General features: G+C 39.5%; 2 protein-coding genes across 12 annotated transcripts in view; one reads left to right on the plus strand and one right to left on the minus strand.

The window, feature by feature from the left end:
• Positions 1-3860, minus strand: part of NUDT5 (nudix hydrolase 5) — a gene marked incomplete at its 3' end in the record, with an annotated part of 32489 nt that extends 28629 nt beyond the window's left edge. For 3 of the 11 annotated variants that reach the window (XM_081128003.1, XM_081128010.1, XM_081128004.1), the window contains exon 1: positions 3678-3855. Of the gene's footprint in view, positions 1-3673 lie in introns of all 11 variants that reach the window. The other 8 variants (XM_081128013.1, XM_081128008.1, XM_081128009.1 and 5 more) reach the window with 6 other exon arrangements.
• Positions 3861-3880: 20 nt separating this feature from the next.
• Positions 3881-16851, plus strand: part of CDC123 (cell division cycle 123) — a 53255-nt gene continuing 40284 nt past the window's right edge. The window contains exons 1-2 of the mRNA XM_081127992.1: positions 3881-4248; positions 8530-8601. Of these exons, the coding sequence (XP_080984118.1) occupies positions 4175-4248; positions 8530-8601 (146 nt within the window). The 5' untranslated portion in view covers positions 3881-4174. The remainder of the gene's footprint in view (positions 4249-8529; positions 8602-16851) is intronic.

Below are 16851 nucleotides of genomic sequence, written 5' to 3' on the forward strand. Positions count from 1 at the left end.
CAGAAAAAAAAAGAAACATGGTCTTGGGGTATGGAATCTAAACCACCTGCAGCATGCCTAGGTAGGAAAGACAATAGGTCTGTCTTCCCCTGGAGTTTTGCAAGCATTTTTATAGACCAGGTAGCAGGGGAAAGATTTGTAAGCCATTCCGAAAGGATTTACATTAGCTATAGACAAAGAGAATGGAAAACAGTAAGAGGGGCTAGTTCCAGGATGGGGAGCAGAGACGGAAAGGAAGTATGGGCTCCTATGGATTGGGAAGTTCATGTGCAAATAAGTGGAGGCTCCTGGGGTTCTATGGCACCTGGCTGTTCCCTCTTTTGGATGATGGGGGAAATAGCCACCTGGAAATTAATCCCAAATTCCAACATATATACAGGAATGTGAGCAGTCTTTTATTAGAGCTGTTCCACAGCTATTAATTAACACACTGTTTTGTCTATTTCTCTCGCTCTCTGGAATCTGTAATTTTAATAGAACATCTCAGAATTTTTTTGTCAAACCCTAACTGGCAAACCACACACTCTGGTAAGCTCCTCTTGGAGTTAGCTCTTACAGTTCTCCACGGAAGGGAGGAAGATAAGTGATTGCTCTTTCACAAACTTGAGTATTTCAGCATTAGTAGTAACAGCTGGGTTAGTTAAGTGGGAGTTAAGATTCAAGAAGTTAAACAGAGAATCCCAAAAGCCAGGCTGTGGTGTTTGCTCTTAGGCTCCTTATTATTTTTGTTCAAATTATTATCATGCTTGAATCACAATTTGCAGTTTGCTGAGGTTGCAAATTAAAGCAAAAATCACAACATGAAATTATATGTTGGCTAGTCTCTCCCAGATGAAAGCTGAATATTATAAATGCCATCTATTTTCAACCAAATAAAAGATGTAGGAGCTCAAATCATAAGCAAAGCATCTGATTAAGAAATGAAGGTTAGGCAGCTGGAACAGTTTAATCACTGGGTAGAGAAATCAACAAGGCACTCTGAAAGAAATTAAGTGGGAGAGGATCAGTGTTTGCAAAAATAACTATGATTGTGTTAAAGTCAAACATCAAATGCTTGGACATGTCTAAGATGCCACTCTACATTCTTTCAGAATAATTGCATAGAAATTATTATAATGAACAGAGAATCAGTTAGTTCTATTTGATAGTTTTGGTTATAATCATAAAACTTTAATATTTTGATTAGTCCTTTTGTACAATTTATGATAAGATTTAAAGTGAACCAAATGGATTCACTTTTATTTTATATTTTTAAAAATATATCTTTATTGATTTCAGAGAGAGGAAAAGAGAGGGAGATACAAATATCAATGATGAGAGAGTCACTGATCGGCTGCCTCCTGCACGCCCCCTACTGGGGATTGAGCCTGCAACCCAGGCATGTGCCCTGACTGGAATTGGACCGCCATCTCCTGGATCATAGGTCAGTGCTCAAACACTGAGCCACTCTGGCCGAGCTGGATTCACTTTAAGTGAGCTTTTCTTTGTTGACAATTATCCTCAGATAATGAAGACTTCCTGTACTTAATTTGTACAGGAATGATGGAAAGGCGCTGAAAGTTTTTCTTTTCTTTTTTTGGCAGGGGTGAGGGTTGGGCTGAGGAAGAATGAACTGTTAATTACTCTTGGGAAGTTTAATGGGTTAAAGATCCTCTTGGAACAGCACAGGCAGCGGTTTGGCCTAGGTGGCAGAAGTGAAAAGATTGAATTCCTTGCAGATAAGACTCTTTATTTTTTTTCTAAAACAATTTCTGGGGAAGGGGTTTCCAAAGCTAATTCCAAGAAGGAGATGATCTTAAAGGACACTGGGATATCGAAAGGAGAAAGGGGTGGTGCCCTGTTCAAATTGGGACTCACTCAGTTTGAGATTTTGGCTAGATTTCCAAGTGGAGAAAACCAGCCAGTAGTTGGAAATATTAACACAGAAGGATTATCTTGTTATGGATACAGAAAAGAAAGTTTTTTTTCCATTATTTAATCTTTAAATTGCACAATAACACCCAATCATTTGGCTACTGACATTTTTTGGCATGCACGAGAAAAAGCAACTATTTCCATTGTTGTAAAGGTTTTATTAAAGAAACTTAATGAATATAAACACTTCATAGCTAAATGAAGACAAACATGGTGGCTAAAAAAGAGTGAAAGCGAATTTTGCTGTATCCATTGAAAATACTGGAGCATCTGTTTGTAATGTCGATTTACTTGATGCTGGTTAAATGTGTAACGAGTTATATTAAATCAACTGTGAGTATTACTAAAGTCACTGAACAACCACCACACTCAAGTTTCCTGGGCTTTACTGTATTACTGCTCCCAGAATGACTATGTTTTGGGTTTCTACTTTATCCTATACATCTATTAATCCCTATTTTCTTTTTTTTTATTTTTATTAATCCCTATTTTCAAGAGAAAACAGCTTACCCAAATTCACCCCATCAGTGCTAACATTTTCTTCGCTGTAAACTGTCTATTCCTAGGTCAATCCAAACAATATTTGAGTGACTGCCCCATCTGGCACGAGGTTACTATTGGTCTGGTATCATTCTCCTAACATGTATGGAATACTGCTTCTTTTTTCTCCCTCGAAACAGAAAGTATTGCATAATCCTGGATCTCAGAGGGCACTACCACTGCCCTCTTCCCTAACAAACACTGCAACGTTATAATCTATTTACCTCTGTTTTGAAAATATATCTTTAAAAGCAATGCTCCCAACTGAAACAGCCAGTAACATTTTGAGAAAAACAAAACAAGAAACAAAGCATATTCCCGAGGGGAAGGATTTCTAACTCCAGGTAGGTCGAGGACCTAGTAATTATCTAATGAATACCTTTTAAAGAGGCCTGTAGTCAGGTTCTTACTTTTCCAATTTAAAACTGCTTAGATGCACCAGTAAGTTGTACGGTTTTTAAGGAGACGTCTAAAATGTGCGTCTTTAGGCACAGGCACCTGGGATAAGCCCAAAGGCATGAAACCGTAAGAGTCAAGGGCTAGGTTAGAAAAACGGTTCTCAGCAGCCAGTCATTTCTTTCATTCTAAAGAAACAAACGTGAACTTCCTTAATATTCTATTTTGTGGTCGCTATCTGATAAGCCATTCCGGGGGGAGTAGGGAAAACAGATCGAAGGGTGATGGGGAGGCAAGGGGAGGAGAAAAAGGAATGGCATTACAAGTCAGACCAGGATCCTGCCAATCTCAGTATTCCCGCATGGCATGGATACTGATAAAACCTGGCTTTTCCAGGCTGCTATAAATGAGCTCGACGCTCAAAGGAGAAACCGCTCCCCTTTCCTCTATTCCCCCAAGTTTACCTGTCCTCTTGCACTTCAAAGTCTACTCCCTCGGATCGTACAGATGGGATTCTTGCCCTCTCATAACCCTCCCCCACGAAAGAAACGGGGTCACTCCTCATCTTTGCAGATGCTTAAGCCACTGCACTTAAATTAGTATTTCCTGATTACTCCGAGGAGCCGAAACTCTCCTATTCCAATCTCAGGTTTGCATTGAACACGGCCCTCCTCTCCGCGCCTCCGCAGCGGCCCCCCCAGCTGCCCCGCGTGCGAGCCCAGGGCACACCCCGGGAGATGCGCGTGGCCGCTCGCGCGCTCCAGGTGTGCTCCCGCCCTCTTCCCCAAATAGATCTGTACGTGGTTGGCCCAAGCCCAGTTACCTACTCCAAGGTGTGGGGTGAAGGGAAGGCTACTCCTTTGGGAAGGGGAACGAAAGAAGAAAGCAGAAGTCCGAGGATGCAGTCTCCAGGGAAGCCGGTACAGCATGAGACACAGCAGCGCCTCGCGTTTATATGAGGATAGGCACATGGCCCCTCCCGGCACCCGTCGAAACCCCGCCGGTACGGAGCCTTAGAAGATTAACTTCCGGGGCAGTGCGCGTCTAGGAGAGGAAGTGGGGCGTGCACTTCTTCTAGTCTTCTCAACATTTCTGGAATTCTTCTTCCGGATCGAACTCTGTTTTTGTGTGCGTGTGTGAGTGTAGGGTAAAAGTACGCTCCACAAGTCTCCTCGTTTGCTCCTTTTACTGGCACTTCCTTCTTGCTTTCTGGACCGGAAGAGTTCTTGAGCCAAAATAGTTCGTTGGGTACTTCCGGAACTGGAGAAATAGGTTCCGGGAGGGTGCTGGAGGGAGGGAGAGGGACGACGGCGGCAGCTGGAGGATGAAGAAGGAGCATGTGCTGCACTGTCAGTTCTCTGCATGGTACCCACTATTTCGAAGCCTAACCATCAAGAGGTAAGACGGGAGGGGGCCACGCCGGGACGATGGCAAAAGGAAACTGCGACATTTTGGGCAAGTTCTAGCTCCATTAAAAAAAAAAGTAAAAAAAAAATGCAGGCCTTGTAATGACTGGATGGGAGCACCAGGGCCGAGATTTCGACTTCCTAGTGGTATTTCAGGTAGGGAGACTAATGAAGTCGATCGGTATTTGCCGGGCCTTCTGTTACGTGTCAGGGACTGTGACAGAGGAGGTAGAAGGTTATGTCATGGTTCAGAGAAGGTCAGAGGCTGGTGAGTAGTGGAGTAAACCAGTCACCGTCATTGTTTTTAGAATTACCAGAGGGAGGTGATCAGGAGAAGTGGGTAGTCCCGGCTTTGCCACTGACTAACCCACGGGGGTACTTACTTGCTTTTAGTCCCCATAAAATAAGAACAATGATACCCCCCACAAATTCTGTTGTGAAGCTCCAATGTGACAGTGTATATGGGGAGCATTAGTGAAGTATAGTTATATATTGTTAGATATGGTCATGTTCCGTTAGAGGAAGCTATCTGGAAAAGTTGTGGAACAATGTTTGCTTTTTATTTCTCCAGCCTACAATGGAGGAAACCATACTTATTTTGCAGGGCAAGCATGGGATTAACTGTTTCATCCTTCACCCAGGAAACTCAGGTATTGTAGGCAAGACAGCTAGGAGAATATCCCCAAATGTTCAAAAGCGATCATGCCATCTGGGGCACGATGCAAAGGTAGGCTTTTGTTCACTAAGAGGGATAGATCGAAGAACTACATGTCTATGAATAGCATTTTCTGTACTTTGCCTACTCTCTCTTTAGGCCTAGTTTGCCAGTTAGTTAGATATAAACTGTCCCTTGCCTTTCGTTCTGTCCTCTTGGTGCAGGGAGTGTGAATGCAGAGAGGGAAACTGTTTTGAAATTCTGAGGGATTGAAAGAGCATAAGGAGATATTCAAGACAGTTCATTCCCATCCTCTTATTCAAACATAGAATCAGTTTCCAGTTACCCATGGTGCAGTGGAGGTTAGAGTAGCTCAAAGGAAGATAATCTTTGCATGGTCAAAGTTACACCAAAAGAAAAGGAAGAGCTTCAACAGCAGCGGCAGACCTATCTAGAAGTAATCTTCCTATTTGATATGCCAATCCTTCATTACCTTGCATAATTGAAATAGGCTTTGGGGTTTGAGGTGATGATAGAGTTATTTATTTTGGGTTGGCATAAGGTATGCTTGTGAACCTGTCAGACATTTTCACACTGAGTTCACTTAAAACTCACATTTGCTTTCTGTGCGGTTCTTTTGCAACCTCTAGTGTAGTTTTCTTTGCCTTCAGCAGTAAAATATAATGAATTGGACTCTGGAGTTAGCCATTCCAATTCTGCCTGGCTTTGAATTTTGGTTCCACTTGCATCTTGAGCAAAGAGTGTAATCTAAGTCCCATTTGGAAAATTGAGAGAATAACAGGCTTGTCATGGGTATTAAATGAGATAAAGCATTTAAAACGCTTGCCACTGTTCCTGGCATATAGTAAACAAATATGCTGCCTGTTGTTACATTTTGGATTTAATCAAAGTTCCATTGAAGCAAAATAATTTTAGTTCACTTAAAATGTGTAACATTCATATGAAGCTGAGAGTGAAATATAAACCAAGAGGTGGGATTTTTTGAACAGTCAATGACCAAGCTGTGTCTCTTGAAACCGTTCTTTACTCTTTTTAAACTCTTCAGTGTAGTTACTTATGTGGTGATATCACTGAACCTAACATATGGAAGGGTACCTCTCCACAACCCAGGCCAATCCAGTAAAATTGTGTTAGCTTTGTCATTGCCATTGTCAGGCTTTAATGCTGTGTGTTTGTTGTTGTTGTTGTTTTTACTCAGCATTATTATTTGGTGTTTATTAACTTGGTTCAGGGATGATTATGCAGGTAAGAATAGAAGTACATTTTTTTTTTAGAAGTTCTAGAACTTTGACTCAGGCTTTAGAACAATTAGCTAGAGGACTTTGGGCCATCCACTTTACCTTTCTAAATCTGTTTCTTTCCTCAAACATGAAAGTTATATAGGGGCCTCTTGTAAAGGCTCCTTCTCCCTCTAAAATTTCATTAGAATAAAGTGTCAAAAAAAATTCATTAGAGTTACTTGTCTGTATATATAGAACTGTATCAATCTGATGGTATAGATATTTTGTCATTTAAGTCTTTTACATCTGCCAGTTAAGCCTCATTGGATTTTCGCCTGCATAATGGATTTCAATGACCAGTTTAAGCTCTTCTCTGACACCCTTATGTGTAAAGCATGCCTGGCAGTGACTTGTTTATGGCTTCACTCTTTTGGGCATGGTTCCCTTTTCCTCTGAGTTTTGGTAGCACTTGGCACAGCATTTACCATATTGTACTGTAATTTTTTTCTTTTATATCTTGTCCCCCTCATAGGCTTTGCTTTTTTTAAAAATTATTATTATTATTTTTTTGGAGAGAGAGGGAAGGAGAGGGAGAATGAGAAACATCGATGTGAGAGAGAAACATTGATCAGTTGCTTCTTGTATGAGCACCGACCAGGGATCAAACCCAAAACCTTTTGGTACATGGGATGACGCTCCAACCAACTGATCCACACTGGCCAGAGCAGGTGCTGCATTCTTTTTTGCCTGGCCAGGAGTGGCTCAATGGGTGAGCATCAACCTAGGATCCAGGAGATTGTGGTTCAGTTCCCAGTCGGGGGCGTGCAGGAGGCAGCCGATCAATGATGACTCTCTCATCATTGATGTTTCTATCTCTCTTCCTCTCCCTTCCTCTCTGAAATCAATAAAAATATATTAATTTTTTTTTTTTTTTTTGCTATTTTGAGGGTAATTAACATTTAAATTGTGTAATTGGTTTAGAATGGTGATACATTAAACTATAAGAAAGATTTTCAAGTGTTTAAACAGTATTGGAATGTTTTCAAGAACCTTAGATTCACTATGCTTACAGGTTAATTTGCTGGCTTCGTAAGAGTTAAATAACTGGGAAGGCTTATCTAGACAGTTGACATACAGGGGTGGGCAAAAATAGGTTTACATTTGTGAGTACATGAAACAGAGAGTTTATTCTTGTATTATTTACTTATTAATTATTGTATTATTTATTTGTATTACAACTGTAAACTTATTTTTACCCACTCCTGTATTTAAAAAGAAAATTGAATAGATTATTTTTATAATAGAGTTAAAACTTTTAAAGCAACTTTTAAGCTTCAGAGACTCACTTGATATTGGGTAAAATTTAGCAGGTTGACAAATACATTAATAAGATTTGGTAGTTGAACTTTTTAAATAAAAGCCTGAAGAACTAGGCATTTGAATGTGAAATTGTAACTTAGATAAATCAGATACTAATTTTTAAAAGCGCAGTAGCCCATGAAATAATCTTTTCTTTGCACAAAAACCATTGTAATGTGCCAAAAACTTATTCAGTAAATAAATGAAGCATATTATGTTGATGATATTCTATTGACTCTCTGAAAGCAGGACATAATCTATTTTATGTAAAAAATGTATATGCCTCATGATCAAAATAATAGCATTACCTGTAGGTATCAGGCAGGACTTTTTGTGTGATTTATTACTGCAGAGCAAAAAATAAGTGATCTAATAAGTTTCTTAAGTGACTTCAGGTATGGCTTTGCCAGTCTTGATTATGATGATCTGAAACAAATTAAGCAAAGGCATGGCCAGTTAAAGAACTTTATCCCTCTGGGGATCAGTTAAGTAGGATGCCACGAAAACATCCACACATAATATGTATTCTTAGGCTTATGTGTTCATTGCCAACCAAAGAATGGTTTTCAGAAGCTTAAGTCTTCTGCCCTCTCTCCTAGAAGGTGGTCAGATGCCATTCCTCTTCTTATTTGTCTGCTGCATTTCCCTTGTTGCTGCAATTATCTGCTGGTCTCTAATTTCCTAAAGGCATGTAATCATTGTACTCACTCAGAATTCACACTAGGCTTCCATTCTGTGATTTCAGCCTCCTTTTTGGATTCAGTTGACTTTTGTTTCTTTACCACAAAGACAGTTGTGGTAATTTTATGAACCTAATTTAGCTTACTGGAATATTTATTCATATTCTAATTTCTAGTCTGCTGCCACCAAATGTACATCATTAACATTTTCCACTTCATAGTCAAATAATGGGAACAAGTAATTAAAAAATTAATTGAGTTTGGAATTTTTTTCTTTCTGCTTATGCTTGGTTTTTAAAATAATACCTTTTTTGGTATATGCATTTTTTTCTTTTTAGTGTCATTCTTCCACTGCCTCAGAATGTGAAGGATTATTTACTTGATGATGGAACTCTGGTGGTTTCAGGAAGGTAAAGTATATCAGAAAAACACTTTTAATACTTTTATCATAAAGGAATGTTGTACTGATTAAATCTCAGCCATTGCCATGTAAAATAAATATATTAGTTTGGCACTATTCTCTCCCCTTTACTTTCCTAGCTAAAATTATGTGCTGATTTTGATCCTTTATTTTTTGTCAATGCTCAATTAATAAGACTTTCCAAAATTGAGTACTTCCTTCTCTAATAATTACTAGTTATGAAATTGGGCAATTCCTTTCTCTCTGCCTTTAGAAAATAGGGGTGGGGATGAGGGAGAAAAGGGCATGTTATGACCCTTTGAGATTCTTCAGTTATTTTAAGATAAGAAATTTATTGTTTATTGTGAACAGAAAGCTTTACTAAGGTATATCATTTAAGTCCTTAGCATTTTGTTCCCCACAGTTAACCCGCCATGGCCCCACCTCCATGCTTCTCCGTTCATGTAGTTCCTCTATTTGTAAAAGGAAGAATTACCATGCTTTAGTCTTTTTATTGCAAACTTGAAAAAGTTTAAGCGTTATACAATTTAATGACGTTCCTATGTGTTTTTTCAGGTCTCTGCCAGAAATCATGTTATCTTAGTGCTCATCCCTCACCATCCTTTCTAAAGTAGCCTAATACTAACTCTTACTGGAACATCACTCTTTTAGAATTCTAGGTTGGAAATAATTTTCCCTTAGAATTGTTAAAAATTTTGTTTTGTTGTGGTCAAATACATATAAAATTTACCATATTAACTATTTTAAAGTGTATAATTTATTGGTATTAAGTACATTTATAATGTTAGGCAACCATCACCACCACCCATATCCAGAACTTTTTTCATCTTGTAAAACTGATAGCTCTCTGTGCCTCAGTTTTCTTGTCTGTAAATTGGTGACTGATACCATAGAATTAACCTCATAGGATTGTGGCAGGGAGAAAAAGAGATAGTGTGTAAAATGTTTAGCCCAATGCCTCGTATATTGTATGCTCTTAAGAAATATTAACTTCTCTCATCATTATTAATCTTAGTCTGAACATTAAACACACCAGTAAATATATAAGTGAAAATTGTGATAAGTGCTATGAAGTGGGGAGGCCACTGACATATTAAGTTACTGGGGTGAGAGTGGGCTGAAGATTGCAGGGAGGGTCAGAGGGTCAGGGAAAACCCTGAAGTAGTAACTTATAAGCCTCTGAGATATGTAGTTTGGGTAGAAGGTAGTCAGTTGAATGGTGGAGGGAAGAATCCTTTAGGTCGAGGGAACACCATTAAGGGGGGCTCTGAGGCATGGAAAATCTTCATATGCAAGAAACTAATAGAGGGTCACGTGGTGTGAGTCTCGGTGAAATGGAAGAGATGGTTAGGGTTCAGGTTGAGGTGTGTATGTGGTAGTTGTGTTAAAGATCCTAAAATTTATTGTGAGGTCAATTGGAAGGTATTGAAGGGCTCTGAGCAAGAGAGTCTTTGGCAAATTTCAGTTTATGAACATGACTGGTTACTGTGTGGAACTTGACCAGTTAGGAGCCTGATACTGCATTGGACCAAGTGAGAACTGATAGTGGCTTGAACTTCGACGGTGACACTGGAGCAGGGAGAGTGTATGGATTTATCATGCCTTGGTGCTCACACCTTCAGAACTCGGCAATGGAGGAGGAAGTGGCAGGAATTACTTTGGTTTCTGCTTCAACAACTAACACGATGAATGTGGATGTCATTTGCTCCGTCTGAGGAAAGCGATATTTATTGAGCCTTTGATTTGAAAAATGTAGTAATTTTAGATTATATTACTTTTATAGTTAAAAACTTGAAAATTATAGGTATAATTTAAATGAGATATGTTTACAATAAAATGCACAGATCTTGAATGTACAATTTGATGAGTTTTGATAAATATATACACCTGTCTCACCACCACTCCACTGAAAATATTGACCATTTCCATTCCCCAGGAAGACCCTTATATCCCTTTTTGTCTATCCTTCCTACCTCCCCTTTCCCACCCAGGCAAACACTGGTCTGATTTCTACCTCCATGGCTTAGTTTTGTCAGTTCTAGAACTTTATGTAAGTGGAATCATATAGTGTGTATTTTTTGTGTGTCTGGCTTTAATTCAATGTAATTAATGCTTTTGAGATTCATCTAAGTTGCATTTTATCACTGATTAGTTTTCTTCATTCTTTTTAAAACTCAGTGTTTGTGTTTTGTGTGTGGGCTTGGGTGTGTATCCCTCTCAGTATATTCCTTGCTGTACTAATCTTTTTGTCTCCCTGAGTTCAGATAGTAACAGTTTGTTGAATGGGTGTGTGTATTTAAAGTATTATTTATAGACTACCATAGCTGCATCTATTACTGTGTGAACATTTTATCTCCTTTATATGAAATGTGAATAGTCTTTTTATTGTGAGTAGGCCAGTAAGTTATTTATAGATATTGAGATATATTCATTAGGCATCTTTTTTTTTTTTTTTTTTTTAAACATAGACTATGGGAATGTGTATGACTTACTTTTGTTTAGTAAGATAAATTCTGTAAACACTGGGAAGGGCAAATAATATGAATGCTTAGAATTCTATCATTTGTAAAAGATGCCCCCAGCCTTCTTTTTAAAGTATAGAAGTAATACTTGTCATTAAGTAAACTTGAAAACTGCAGAGAAGAATAAAGGAAAAGAAAAAAATCACTCATAATTCTACCACCTAAAGGCAAATGCTGTTCAAATTTTGCCACATTTGTTTTTCTAGTCTTTTTTTTTTTAAGATTTAAAAGCATCTAATGACATAGCATATATTTAACAGGGCAAAAGTTGAGAGGTACAGGCAATACAGCTGAGCACCAGCCCAAGTAACCACCTTCCTGCTCAGGCCCGGCCTCTGGAGTTCATTCCTATCAGTGCCATTTCGATTGTGCAGTAAGATGAAAGTTTGTCATTACAATCGTTACAGTGACAGAGAAATGCACACTATGTATCAAAGAGCAAGGTAATGAAGCAAATTATAATTTATAGTCTTTTTAAACACATTTTTTAGCCTAAGTGGTGAGCATGCTACATACTATATAGTTTCATTCCTTTTTTTAAAAATAGCCATCTTATTTTATTTATTTTTAATCCTCACCTGAGGATATTTTTTTTCCATTACCTTTTCAGAGGGAGTAGAAGGGAGAGAGAGAGAGAAACATTGATGAGAGAGAGACACATCAGTTGGTTGCCTCCCACACTCACCCCTACTAGGACCGGGGATCCAGCCTGCGACTGAGGTATGTGCTCTTGGCCGGAATCAAACCTGGGACCCTTCAGTCTGCAGGCCGATGCTATAGCCACTGAGTCAAACTGGCTAGGGCTCCTATTCCTTTTTTTCATTGAACATCATGGCATAATTTCCCCATGTGCTTTAAAAATGGCATTATATTATTTTTAATAACTACAAAATTTTCATGTATATGCGTTTGCTGTAATTGATCTAATCTCATAGTTGTCAGACATTTAGGTCATTTACAGCTTTTCTTTACTGAAAAATAATTCTTCAGCGAACATATATTTGTATAGAACATTGTTTGCGTTTAGGATTATTTCTGTACATTAAGAATCCTAGACTCCAGTTATAGGGCAAAGATTATAACAGTGTTTAAGACCCTTGACCAGTATTGCCCATTAACCATTGTACCAGTTTATGCTCTTAACTCTAGTGTAGTACAGTACCTTGCTTCAGAAAGTAAAATTCCTAATTGAATGCTTTTCTCTAAGTTCCCAAGTTATTTGTTCATAGGAAATAAGAGGCAGAAAAAGTCTCAATATAATTTCTTCAGTTTCATCTCCCATGAAATAAGTGTGGCTTTTTTGCTGTTCAACTCTTATCTATTCTCCTTCGCCTGACACCCACCCAGTGCTCTCTGTGTTTGCTCCCTGTGTCAATTGGGATGTTTTGGTTGCAAGTAATAGAATATTTGCTATGGTTTGAATGTTTGGCCCCTAAATTCATATATTGAAATCTTAACCCCCAAAGATATTAGGTAGGATGTGTGGTGTTTGGGAGATGATTGTATCATAGGGCTGGAGCCCTCATGAATAGGACTAGCACTTGTATAGGAGATCAAACAGAGCTCTTGAGTCCCTCACCCATATAGGACACTAAGCAGGTGGCCATCTGCAGCCAGAAGGGGGCTCTCTCCAGGACCCGACCCTGCTGGCACCCCCATCTTGGATTTCCACCCTCCAGAATGGTGAGAAATAAATTTCCATTGGTAAACCATCCAGTCTATTTTGTGTTGTTACAGCAGCCTGAGCTGACTAAGACAACATACAACTTTAAAAATGGCTTAAACAGTGGGTCCAGTATGCTACTTCATGTAACAAGAAGCCCTAAGGCATGGCAGTTACGGAAAAGTGTAGTACTTCAGTGATGCTAGGACTCAAAATTAGCTTTTTTGAATTTCTTGGTTTTCCTCTCTGGAGCCCAAGTTCACTCTAATAGCTTCAAGCATCATGTTCACACTACCAACCATATCCAGAGGTCAGAATAAGTGAAGTCCTGTCTCATGTCCCTTTTTGAAAGCAGGGCATACTTTCCCAGGGACCCTCTAGCAACTGTTGGTCAGGGTTGGGTCCCTATTTGGCAAGGAAATAGAATAACCATGATTGGTGGGACTTGTCTGTAGTCACCATGTGATTGGGGGGATCCCCATAAGGTACAGGGGCACTTAACATCTGAGCAAGTTGGAGTTCTTACTAGCAGAGAAGTGAGGAAACGGCTGTTGGGGCTGCCATAGCTCCTGATTCTTCATGCCTTCCCCCATTACTTCTGCAAACAGAATATTCCTTTCACTCCAGGCTCTACACTCTTCAAAGGGTCTTATTTACGTTTATAACCTAGCACAGTCTGGGCTCAATAAATATTTGTTGAGTGAGTGAATAAGTGGACGTGGTTACTTCACTCTTTTCTATGGTGGCCTATACTAATTGAAATGAATAGTATAGACCAAGGGTGATAACTAGATTTAACTTGTTTGCCAACTCTGATCTACCAGTAATGGTTTCTTGGAGTGAAGTGTTGAGGAGGATTCTGATGCTGCTTCCAGGGTTCAGGGAAAGAGAATGGTTTGATTTTCATTGCCCATAGTGGGTGTGGGAAAGAGGCTGATAACATGCATTGCTGGTAGAGACTGATTCATTTTCTTTTTCTTTTTTAAAAAAATATATCTTTATTGATTTAAGAGAGAGGAAAGGAGAGGGAGAGAGAGAAATAGAAACATCAATGATGAGAGTGTCATTGATCGGCTGCCTCCTGCAACCTGGGCATGTGCCCTGACCAGGAATCGAACCCGGATCGCCTGGATCCTGGGTCGATGCTCAACCGCTGAGCCATGCCTGGCCGGGCAAGACTGATTCATTTTCATTGCACATTATTGGGTACCTTCTATGAGGTGGGTGCTTGAGTGTGCTATTGGAATAACAAGATGGGTGGGATATCCTATCTTGGGGTTCCAGGCTTAGTAGCCAAGTTAAAAATGTAAGTAGATATCTGGATTTTTTTGTTGTTATTTGTTTTTGGAATAAAAGCTTCCAGTATTCTGATAAGCACTGTTGTTTGTTTTTACTTTAAATGGTAACTGTAAGCTGGAGTGACGCGGGACATTTTTATAGTAGAGGTGATAACTTGAACTGGGACCACAAATTGGGTGTGTCTCAAATGGTCTGACTGACAGTGCTCCCAGGTACTAATCCTCACTGTCCCTTTTTGGTTCCAGGTTTGTGTTTCTTTCTTCTTTTTTAAAAAATTTATCTTTATTGTTGGAAGTATTACAGATACCCTTTTCCCCCCCCATTGATCCCCTCCACCTGTCATCCACTCCCCCCTCCCCAGGCCTTCACCACATTATTGTCTGTGCCCATGGGTTATGCATATATGCATGTAAGTTTTTTGATTAATCTGTCCCCACCCACTCCCCCACCTCCACCAGGTTTGTCTTTCTGAAGGCAGAATAATACTGGATGCCAGTTATAAAATACATGTTAGATATGTTTGTGTTTTAAACCTTCTCAACTCTGCCAAGAAATAATATCTAAGGTGGTGATAATATTAAGAAATAATAGTATAAGTACATTGTTAAGAAATACAAAGCTACCAAGAGTGGTTCCATTCAAATTTGTTGAGGGTATATTATATATTAAGTGTTATGTTAGCAATCATGGGAAAGGCATATCCTCCTCTGTAAATCAAGAAATGGACACATTGGTTTATCAGTCTGTTGTGATTTTGGTTAATGTACATCGGTTTCCTAACTTTTAATCAACTTTTTGTAATTCCATAGAATTGAGTTTCCAGATGCACAAAGCTAACAACCAAATAGGCTCACTTGTTAGCCTGCACATAGGACGATATCTCAGAGCCTTCCGTAATTCTTGGTGCTGGGCGGGTCCTCTGTGGGTCTTGCTAAGGTCCCACAACTGTAATGATTTGGTGGTTTTAAGATGGCCTCGTCCATATATCTAGTGGATGCTTGCCTGTCAGCTGGCCCTCTCTTCCTATGTGGCCGCTCATCCTCAGAAAGACTAGTCTTAGCTTCTTTAGATAGTGGTGGCTTCATTCCTAAAAAGTGAGAGTGGAAGTTGACAAGGCTTTAAAAACTTTTTAATCTTTATTGATTTCAGACAGAGGAAGAGAGAGGAAAGGAGAGAGATAGAAACATCAATGATGAGAGAGCCATTGATCAGCTGCCTCCTGCATACCCTGGGACTGGGGATTGAGCCCCCAACCCGGGCAAGTGCCCTGACCGGGAATTGAACCACAGTCTCTTGGATCCTAGGTCGAAGCTCAGCCACTGAGCCATGTCCGGCCACGCAAAAAGGCTTTTTTGACCCCTAGACTCAGAATCACATGGGGTCACTTGTGCTACCTTTTGTTGGTCACAATGAATCTTGAAGCCGGTCTAGATTAAAGGGATGGGAAAATGAATGCTATTCATGGGAAGAGTAGCAGTCACCCTTCAAAAGGGCTTGTCTAGTATGATGGGAAGAATTATGGTAGTCATCTTTGCACATTAAGTTTTTTCCCCTTTCTTCCATTCATTGCGCTATGTACTTGGCGGGCTCTTTCATTCTGGAGACTTATATTTTTCAGTTTGGGGACATTTAAAAATACTATGTCTTTGATAATTTGCTCTTATTTTCTTGCTTCTGTTTTTGGAACTCTTGTTATTTAGATATTGGATCTGCTGGATTAATCCTCTGCATTTTATCATTTCTTCTCTATTGTCTGTTTCTTTGTTTAGTTCTGTTTTCTAGGTAATTTCCTTGATTTTGCCATTCATTTTGAATTTTCAAATTTCAGCTATTTTCACTTTGTACAGGTTCAGTCTTGTCCTTTTTTCCTTTCTTATGGCCTTCTGTTTTTTCATGGATGCAGTATCTTCTTTTACCTGTAAGGATATTAATCATGTTTAAAATATTTTTCCTTTGGTCCCTTTATTGCATTTATTTCTTTCATGTACCTTTTTTCTCTCCTTTTTGTAGAAACTCTTTAAAAAAATCTTGGGGAACCTTCCTTTAGTTTTCTGATGATTTTAGGCCTTTATTCATATTTAAGAGTGAGGGACACACACACACACACACACACACACACACACACACACACACACACACGGAAACTTTGTGTACTTACTGGGGCTTGTTGACTAAGACTGCCAGCAATCAGCAGGTATTGATGGAAGATTCCCAGATGACATCTGTAGGTCTTTCCTCTGGGGTGGTTCAGTTTCCACAGAGGGAAATTCTAAAATCTGTCTGCATTCTGGTAGCAGGGTAGGAGGACAGGAACTAGGGCTCTCACTGTTCAGTATGACTTTCACATGGCTCCTCATTGTATTCTAGCATCTCACTCCCAAATCCCTCTGGACCATTATGGACCTGATCCCAAAACCTCTTTAGTTCATTCCCCCCCCCCCCACCCCGAAAATAAACCTGCTTAGCCATGGCGTGGAAGAGGATTAGTTGCTTGGGTTGCAAGTTGAGGGAGACTGGGTGTCTTACTGCCGTTTTTATGGACCTCACGCAAGTCACCGTGTTCATACACCAGAGCTTTGGTCCTGTCATCCAGAGGTCTCCAGATTCTAGCTGTTGCTCAGTGGATTACCCCCCTTGGCTTTTTGTTTTCCAAACTTTTGTTGCCATCGTCCTTCTGCAGTTGTCTTCTTTTGGGTCCTCTGTCTTCTTGGGGTCTTTCCTGTCATCATTTTAGTGGAGTTTCATGAGGGAACAT

The sequence above is a fragment of the Miniopterus schreibersii genome (genome assembly GCF_964146895.1).
Source record: "Miniopterus schreibersii genome assembly, chromosome: 1".
Taxonomy (NCBI): Eukaryota; Metazoa; Chordata; class Mammalia; order Chiroptera; family Miniopteridae; genus Miniopterus; species Miniopterus schreibersii.